The sequence below is a fragment of the Lathamus discolor genome, chromosome 10 (genome assembly GCF_037157495.1).
Source record: "Lathamus discolor isolate bLatDis1 chromosome 10, bLatDis1.hap1, whole genome shotgun sequence".
NCBI lineage: Eukaryota > Metazoa > Chordata > Aves > Psittaciformes > Psittacidae > Lathamus > Lathamus discolor.
Genome location: NC_088893.1, coordinates 16,850,868 through 16,860,812, shown reverse-complemented (window position 1 = coordinate 16,860,812; position 9,945 = coordinate 16,850,868). Strand labels below are relative to the sequence as shown.

At 41.2% G+C, this 9,945-nt stretch overlaps 1 protein-coding gene across 4 annotated transcripts in view; it reads right to left on the bottom strand.

Moving 5' to 3' along the window:
- Positions 1 to 2,383: 2,383 nt before the first annotated feature.
- The window catches only part of FAM13B (family with sequence similarity 13 member B), a 49,391-nt gene continuing 41,829 nt past the window's right edge, over positions 2,384 to 9,945 (bottom strand). For 3 of the 4 annotated variants that reach the window (XM_065690334.1, XM_065690336.1, XM_065690335.1), the window contains 5 exons: positions 8,916 to 9,011; positions 6,551 to 6,637; positions 6,283 to 6,455; positions 5,754 to 5,855; positions 2,384 to 4,732 (listed from right to left, as the gene is read on the bottom strand). In XM_065690334.1, coding sequence (XP_065546406.1) covers positions 4,609 to 4,732; positions 5,754 to 5,855; positions 6,283 to 6,455; positions 6,551 to 6,637; positions 8,916 to 9,011 — 582 coding nt within the window. In that variant the 3' untranslated portion in view covers positions 2,384 to 4,608. The remainder of the gene's footprint in view (positions 4,733 to 5,753; positions 5,856 to 6,282; positions 6,456 to 6,550; positions 6,638 to 8,915; positions 9,012 to 9,945) is intronic. The other variant, XM_065690337.1, reaches the window with a different exon arrangement.

The following is a 9,945-nucleotide window of genomic DNA, read 5'->3' as shown; positions in this document are numbered from 1 at the left end:
ACATACCGGGCCTACTCCACAGCCTCCTCTCGCTCTCTGGCCCTGTGTAACCCAGTGCAACCCTCAGTCACCAAGCACAGTCCACCACACAGTGCATCTGCTGCCAAGGTTAACTCTTATTTCCCAGCAATTCTTGTTCCAGGCATTGCTGCTTCCAGAACAGGTTTCTGTTGCCTTCAATGGAAACAAAATCCTTCTTTCAGGAAACAAATCTTGTATTGTGAACCACTAGAGGGCCCTTTGCTTCACCCTTGCACCAGCGTCGATGTTCCAAACATCCTTTTTATTCCCAAATCCATATATACCCGTTGCCTTAGAGACAAGGTTTTATGTTGTGGCCAGAAGCTCTCGACTCCTATGTAGTCATTAATACTCGTTCATTGCTGGGACTCTGCCACAGGAGGAAATATAGCACATTTACAAATGCCACCGGAACACGCCATGAGAAAGCCTGGCCCTGTACCAGGCTGCAACAACCCACCTGAACCACAGAGTCCCTGCCCTGGGACCTTCTGCTGCTGTATGTCTCAACACGTAGCCCCCAGCCTCCAAAGTATCCTGAATCATCCTACATGGATTCATAATACTGTAAAGCTTTATGTCCTGCAGAGCACTACAGGGGTACTACACAATCTCAGGTCTCTGCACCTAATCACAGCATGGAGGAGCTGTGTCCTGAAGGGAGCAGATGGGTGCTTGAGGCACCCAGAGATCACTCCAGCCCAGTGGCACAGCACAGCCATGCACTGGTTTGCCCATCAGGGTTCACTGATTTTGCATTCCACTCTCCTGGCAAAGCCAAGCCCTTCACTTCCAAAAGTTTTTTGTTGCCATGAAGTATATCCCAGGACACTTGTCCCAGGAAAACAGATCAGAACCTGTGTTACTTGGTCACTCAATAGCCTGACGGGCAGGAAAGCAGACACATTGCACCTTTGATAGCTCCAACCTTTCCTCCACTTGGCAACCCCTTGTATAGAGAAGTCTCAAGCCCTTTAAACACAGTTACTTACCCAGAGCTTCCTGGACGGGCTTTCCAGCACTCATCAGCTTTGCTCTACTCCTCTGAGGCACAGGAAAGCCTCTTTATTAGTCTGCCTCACTTTTCCCAGCAAGCTCCTTGCCCTGCAGTAACATAATGGCTCAAGCAAACCTGTTTAAAGAGGTGAAGCTTGGAATACTATTAATTTGTGTTCTCCCAGAAATGGTTCTTCAGCAAGGAAGATCTGTCCCGGTATCACTGAGCTTTTTGCACCCTCGAAAACAGCCATTTCTCCTCTAATCGTGTTCAACACACGGTTGTTCTTCTTCATTATTCTCAGTTCCTTGCACGTGGATTTGAAGTGGTTCTCACTAAACCATTACTTGAAGGATTTTTGTCTTCTCATTAGCACCTTGATCAGAGCAAGTTTCATCAAATAAATAAGGAAAAAATACTAAAAAATAGGAAAAAAAGATTGGAAAACACATTTAAGCCAGTGTGCAAATAATTTGTGCTTGCTTTCCACCCATCTCTGGAGGAAACCCATTGATGCCCTGAAGAACATACTGTAGCTGCCTTCTGTCTCCTCTCCCTCAGTCTCCTAGTTGTTTTTCTTGTTCCCATTTACCTGCACTACCACACAACCACAGAGTCTTCACCTTCAGTTCTTCTGCCTCCTGCCAGGCCTTAGGCTGAAGAAAGGTGGATTCACACAAAATACAAAAGAGTCAGTTCAAAAGCCCTGAATTGTTTTTCATATGAACTGACATCAACAAACCATGAAAATAAACACCTATTTGGTTCAGAGGAAAAGCATCTTCTTGTATTTACAGCAGTGTGTGCAGTAACAGTGCTTCCTGGCCACAAACACAACTGCTGGGATGCTGATTTTAAGGCAAAGGGATTGTTATGGATCCAGAGACACAACCAAATACTGCTCAGCAGTGGACGTGTGTTCATCGGCAGTGAATTCATTAGCCCAGTAATAGCTGAACTGGCTCCCTGCCCCATCTACTCCCAAATTGCTACTGTTGGAGCAGGAATGAGAAAGACTCACAGTTTGCTGCCACATCACCGCACAGCAGGCTGGCACTTAGCAGGAACTGAAGCCCACATGCACCACGAGCCACAGTGTCAGTTTGGGAGCTGATCTGGTCACTTCCCTGCAGTCTCTGCTGAGAGGCACACTCTGAACAGGTCAAGGAAGGCTTAAACTGCTGTAGGTTCACCTAGAGATGTCTTAGCATTGAGCCACTACCAGCACACATGGCTCTGCTGGCAGGACCTGCCTCAGCAACACCCTGAAACTACAAACAGGTACAGAAAAGGTGAAGGACTCACTTGTTTTGAAGACATGGCAGTGGAGGAGAAAGCATGATAAGAAACAAAGGTATATGACAATAAAGGTTAAGGTACTTTTATTATAAAAGTCTATACAATGAGCTCCAGACATAGCAATGCAATTATATCTGGTTTAGTTATATATATTCCATATCTATATATCCATATAGATATATAGCGTTTTGTTTTTACCAAAGTAAACCTGTTATATCACAAAATGCCTAGTTCTACCATTTATTTATTGCTCAACAAGGATGGCACAAAACACACTCAGCATAACTGTTGCCATGCTTATCTACTATACTGAATAAACAGCCAAACACTGCATAACAAACACAAAGCAGCTGTTAATTCTGAATTGGAACCAGTCTGATCACTCACTCACTTATAAAAATATTGGAATCATATAGATTTAAGCATTATAAAGGAGGAATATATTATTTAAAACATTTAAATAGTGCATATTGACATTTTGCATGTGGTATATAAAACACAAACATTCATGTACAACACTATACAGTACACATTAGTTTCAATGTTTGGATACACCCGTGTCTGCAGACTGATAGAAAAGTAACTGAAGTGTACATTGCACAATGGAACTGAATGAAATCGAGAAATGGTCTCAAGACTAGTTTAACCTCATCATTCTCTAAGGTCCCAGATCCTTCTGCAGTTAAAAAAAAAAACCAAACCAAAGGCATATCATCAGTGCTCAATAGTTTTAGTGCTTTTTCTTTTGCTGAATTCCAAAATTCCATGCCTACAAGCAGAGTAAAACAAAACAAGAAGTATTCTACAGTACACAGATGAAATCTGAGCACTAAAAATCCTACTTCCTACCTATTTCATATGCTTCATGACAGAACAGCAAGTCTATGAGGTTACACACTAGCCATTTCTTCTCTGTGGTGAGAAAGTTCATTTTTGGTCTTTCAGAAAGCAGTGTGAATAATAGCTGCGTTGACATTAGCCAGTCATAAAAACATGCAGTGAGAGTAGGTGCATGCAAAACGTGGCCACAATCAAACCCATACACTGAAGGAAAAAGAAAATGAACTGAGAAAGCACCAGTTAAAAATTAACATTTAGATTTTGCCAGATCCAAACCCAGCTGCTGATGCCTGTTGCGGAGCATAAAGCTAGTAGCTAAATCATCATTCAGCACAGCAGATGTGATACTTAAAAACATTTAGTTTCAACTCTGAAGCTAAATCATGCAAGGCCCATAAACTGTTTTGCTTACATCGTAAGGGTTAGATAACTTAGTTTTATTCTCCAACTGTAAAACAAAACTGTGAGAAACAGCAGTCACTTTTTCACTCAAACCCAACAGTTCACCCTGTGGTGCGCATTCACTACACTGATTTTAGCCCTTGATACCACAACTTAGTTCAGGTACAGTGGAATTTTAACTGTCCTAAGCCAGCTCTTTCCTGCTGGAGTGCCATCAGATTTCCCATGCACTGCAATGTTCCTTATGCTCCTCATATCTTCTCAAAGTGGAGATGCAGTATCCAATTCAGACAAAACACTATGTCACCACTAGTTGAGAAACAATAACCCATAAAATGAGAACATGAACAACAGTAATGTAAGTCCTGCAGGCAGCGTGTGATATGACTTGTCAGTTTTCCAAGTTTTAAAAGACACTAAAGAAGGTCACTTTCTGGTTTGTCCACTGTCATCTTTATCAAGGAAGAAACGTGACCACTACTGAGCAAAATCCGTTAGATGTTAATTATTACTGTGTTACGGGTGCAATTTAGAAAACCAAAGCTTAAAGTTGTTCCACAGCAGTCCTTTGGAAAAGGAATTTCAGTCTGGTTTTTTAAAGTTCCACGGAAAAAGAGCAGCACACTTAATTTGCTGATGTTTCCCGCCCCCCCCCCCCGCCCCCAAATAAAAAGTAGTTCAGTGTAGCATTATGGTATTACGAATTGCTTCAAGAATGCAAAAAGTTGGTAATAACAAAAGTCTCACAGTTCTTGAATGCTAAAAAAACCCAAAGCTATGGTGGTTTTGGAATAAGATGGATGCATCTGTTAGACAAAACTCTGCTGGAAACTGTGTTTGCTAAAGTTGGATAGAGCAGTCTCAAACTTAGAAATCTTTGCTTTATAGACAGGACCTATTTACCCTTCAAACACCTTAGAGTGGCACCACAATAAAGTGCACAAACTGGATTCTTTCAACAGTGCATGACAAATGAACACAAGCACCCAGTAAGTACAGTGGTAGTATATGGAAACATCATGTTATTCAATGGGTTGGAGGAATAGAAGTTAAATTGATTTTGAAGAATCTTGCTTGCTGATAAGGACTTCTAACAGCCTAAGCTTGGCTTTGAGTTTCTTGTACTCCCTGTACTCATCAAGCATTGGAACCCGATCTTCTTTCTGTACATTCCTGCAAAAAGAAGCACGTTTGAGTGGCAAGAAACCCCACCACAGTGCAGCAAGCAAACACAACAGCAGTTATGTGCAGTTATCTTGGGGAAGATAAAGACATTTTTGACAGCTTGTTCACCAATAATAGACACAACATATTTTAGTTAAACTTGCCGTCACCTAAGAAACTGACTACAAAACCCAGTGGCATTTATTCAGCATTGTTTAGGAATTGTTCTTTTAAGTTCTTCTGGAGATTTGATCAACAGGATACAAAAACTTTCATTTCAGATCCTGTGTATACACTGCAGGAAAACAGAACTAAATTTCAACTGATCTACATTTTCACTGTATGGAGACTGACTCACAATATGACAGCAGAGGATTATTCTTGTTTAAGACTGAATTATAAGATATATTAATCTGACTTGCTTTAAACCAACCCTTCCTTATTAACCTCATTATTTGCCATTAAAGTCAAAAGGAGTTATGGTCCAAATGCATGATGAAGCCACGCCAGTGCAATCTGTGTGACCAGTGGTTCAGGAGTTTATAGTTATGAAGAAATACAGTAGAAAGTGCGGTTAAGTGTAAATGTCAGCTAGTTAAGAATAAAAATTATACACCCCTTTACTGGTAAAGCAAATATCCTACTAGAATAAAGGACAACCAGGCAAATTGCCCTGCCCTGGGTTAGAAACAGAGGGATACTCTGGGGGGCGGTTATATGAAAAAATACTTTTTAATAAATATTTTTAAATGTTGTTTTTTTAAATGGAAAGCCCCACTTCTTCGCTTTTGTTCTTGTGCTTTACAGACTGTAACAGAGGAAACTAAACTCAGGAGCAAGCTTCCTCCGCTATTTAAAATGCACACCAATGTCATCTCCTTCAGGAGATTATTCGTAGCAGAGATCAAACCAGATCAGATTCCATTGGCAACAGTCACATAGAAGACTTCAAAATATATTTGGCTACAAAATGAGGCTGCTGCCCAACGTCTGCTTCTGTGCTAAACGAACACTTCTGTGCTCAACACACCTTCCGTTCTGCTGATAAAACTCCTCTTCAAACTCTCGTAGTGTCTTGCGTAGCTTCTTTTTCTCAGCTCGGGCTTTCCACAGTTGCTCCAACAATTCAGGCCTGAAAATTCCAAGTGAAAGGAAAAACACAGTTGGCCATAGGATAAGATTCAAATTCTTCAAAGCATGCTCTAAAACAACTGAGCTAGCTGCGTTAGTAATGAACTTGCCTTCCTCATGAGGAATATGCTACCTGTCTGATGGTGAAATACTGAGAACAAACAAGTAGTTAATAAAAGGGTTCAAGTTTCCTGCTGTCTGCACAGCTCAAGTAAGGCTGAGGAAGGTTTAGAAGATACTAAACAATACACTGAGTACAAAAGGATCTTAGTCAGACCTGTGTGAACACTCATTCCAGTTAAACGCTTCCTGACAAGTGCTGAACATGTCACTTGCTTCCACCCAACATCATATACTCCGTATCGTGACTCTAAGCACAGTAATTGCAACTTCTATACTAGAATTAGGAACTTGTTATTTCCACATACATGGAAGCAGCACGGGTGCTTGACAGCCGAAGGTCCCGGGTCAGTTTCTCTTGACCATCTTCAACATCAGACTCAGAGTTTTCAACTGGGCTTAAAACAGGCTGCGTTTGGACAGCAGTTTTTAGGATATCGGTCAGGTCTGCAGACAAACCATCACTTTCCTCCTCTTCTTCCTGAAAGCCAAAGCAGGAATTCAAACCCAAAATGAAATATTTCAGCTCCTTATTAAGGTGCTGGGAAGTACTTTTACAATATGCACTGTACTTACCTTAATTTCTTCAAAAAAATGGGCAGTTTCACCTTCAATAATGGGCTGTAACATCTGCCCCCCCCGCCTCTTGGTTGATGGTGAGCCCTGCAAAAATTGAAGCTGGTTCCATTATGTGCCATTAGACATTAAATGCTGTGTGGGTCAGAATTCTGGTCAAGTCATCTAATACTCAAGGGTATTTCTTCTTCCAGAAGAATACAAGACTGCAAACATACTTACAGGGTACAAACAAAATAACCTATAACCCCAAAAGCTCAGATGCCCAAAGTATCCTTGACACAGAATCAAACACTGTAGTTTATATAAACTATATAAAAATACTCTTTGAATATAAAAATAACTCCATGTTTTGTAGACAATTCATAAAGTGCAATGATATCTCTGAATTTCATATTTCCTCTTGTTCTTCCAAACCAAACCAAAGGGACACTATAAAGTTACACAAAGCCAGAGCCAGCTTTTATCTTCTGCCAGGCATATGTTGGGAATAAGACTGCCAGTTTCTTCTTCTAGACCTCTCTGAAGCCACAACAATTGGAAGTGCTGTGTAAGAGTTACCTATTGCCACCTTCCAAGCAAAACCCTTTGAATTTCAGCCTAAACCAGGTGCCACTGTGCTGCATGTGGACTGTCATTAGCTGCCTGTAGCACACACACGTTGTGCCCTGCTCTTCCAGTATCCCCAAACTGCAATTTCAACAGATTAACTCTTTGAACAGGAGGACACTGAAATATGAAAGCCACAGAGACAGTGACCTGACAAAACACTTTAGTTTGTGGAAGGTCAATACCTTCCTGCCTCTTTAGACATTTCCATGCAGGCTTCAGCGTATGTGATTAACATATTGTGATACCATAAGAGATCTCATGGGAGCAAGCATCATGGAAACCAAAAACCAATTCCTGAAATACCTGGCACTAAATATATAGCCTATATAGAAGCCACCTTTGAACAACCCTTGGTAACTAGAGAGCTCCACATCTCTTACAGATTTCAAAAGCAGAAGCCTGCGAAAAACACTTTACAAATAACTCCTAATCTGTGCTGCAGGCAACAGGCTACCAACATCTTTCCCAAATTTAAAATCCTATCGGTTGCCTATCAGCCATGCCTTTATCTCACAGACAAACAACAACAACAAAAAGGAATGACTACAATATAGTCACAAGACTACTGATGACACAAAATGCATCTCAGTTGAAAAGTCAGACTTGAGGTGAGAAATGGGATGAAACTCAACTGGTCAAGTGCACCACCAATACCTTGTGACTCATCATGAAGAAATGCTTAGGTGTTTAAAAGCAACCTGTGTCAACGTTCAAAAAGGGATTCTGACATAAAACCCTTTAAACTGAATTATGACTGCAGTGTAAACAACATTTTTCTGTAAAACCCACTACACAAAAATCTGTGTACAGGAAAGGAATGATCTTGAACTGGTTTCTTCATCTCAATGTACTTGGGCTTAAAGAGGGTAGCTGAGAACAGTCAGAGTCCACGCAGACAGCTGCTTAAGCTCCTGCTGAGTAAGTCACTGCCCAGCTACATAGATCTGGTAGAGAGCTGTCTGTATGTAAAGAGATTATCTCACATCCCTTCCTATGCAGTCCATTCCTTCTAAAAGGGTCAAACAGCTAGTATCAAATCTGTTCTGTTGCAAGTCGGAGTCAGCATGAAGACTCAGATTACAAATCATGAAGAGCAAAGCTAGCCAGCTGGTTGTCATTCCCCGACTGTTTTACAGGTACTATAAACAAGGTTACATCAATCTCCTTGCACAGTATGAAAACTTTTCTTCCTCATCTCTTAAAAGAGCACAGAGAGAGGAGAGAAAAGAACAGAAAGCAAGCTAGAAGGAAATGAAGTGCAAACACAGTGAAAAAGCACAGATGTTGTACAGATGCTGCAGGTGTTGATAACAGGTCTCACACTGAGGAAGCAGGAATGAATGAAATGGCTGTTAGGGCCATCCTATTACTCATGCCTCTGGTGACAGTCCCCTGCAGTACAGGCAAGCTTCACTGCAACTGTTGTTACTATTCTTAGGAGGACTGAAAGTACAGTATGTACTGTGGATCCATACCCAGCACAGGGACTTGGGAGCATCTCAGCCGCACAAGTCAGAACAGCTCATTTACTTCCACCAAGAACCGTGCACCTCCTAAGAGCCATCAAGGTCACAGACAGCTTTGAACTGCTCTGCTCTCAGCAGTAAATCAAATGCTTCAAGTACAATGACATCATGATCTTACATCTTCCGTAAGAAAGATGTATCTCTGGAACAGTGTTACTAGCTCTTCTAAAGGCAGCCTAGCAGTTCAAAAAGTGGAAAAAAGTAGAAATAGCATTTGTTTTACTCACAAGAATAGGAGTAATGCTTGCTCTAGTTAACATTTGTTTTACAAGTCTGTATCTGTCATAAAGTGGCTTCACAATATGTCTTTCTTCTCTAGTAACCTAAAGGCAGAGAAACCACAGAATTAATTATACCAGTCACTCAATAATATACAAGCAAACACAAAGCGGTCTTGCTTCTCATGCCAGGCCACGGACCTGCCAATCAGGAACATGAAACTAGTTTAAACTGTGTGTATGAAACGGGGCTTGTGCAGATAAAGGGGAAGAAGTTGGTCCTTCCTCCTCCTCCCTTTTCTCCCTTTAACTCCCTGTATTTTTCAGGAAGCAGTTTTAAAGACTTCCTAAAAGTTAAGAGGGGCTTCTGTAGAAGCAAAGTATCTTTAAAGACATGTGGTAAAGAGGCAAAAAAGGGACCAAGAACTAGGGGGAGGGCTGTGTGCCTAGCAATGATGATGACTCTAGAGGAATGAGAGGGGGTGGAAAAGAAAGAGATGAAACCATAGAGAGATTTTCTCTGATATCTGCTTTACTCTCAATTCTTGGCCACTGTGTACTCTAACAAATCTTAAAGGCTATCCTCAACAGTTATTGGCATTTTCCCCCTAAAGGGACTGTAGAAACAGTGCCAATATCCCCAGGACCATTATTCTTCCTTGGTTTTAAGACTGAAAGGTTTAGTCACATTAATACAGCAGTGCTGATTATAAAGCTAGTGTGCCAAGCCCAGAAGGCTGATGGAGTAGAACCTGGAAAGATCTTGTGATTGGACTAGTAATACTGAACACTGTCCAAAACAAAAGCCCTGAACTTCAAGCACTAACAACCTCCCCACCTCCAATTATAGAGGATACATGCCACAGACTTGGGAGGAAGGGAAGTGTCTTTTAATTTCTGGTTTTGTGAAATCCAGAATAACATTTCAAGCCTTTCCCAGGAAACTCAATAGAGCCATTTATTTGTGCAATTTGTCTTTGCTTCAGACATATAAGGCACCAAACGACAGCAGTCACTTTTAAAACTCCAAGAACCTCCT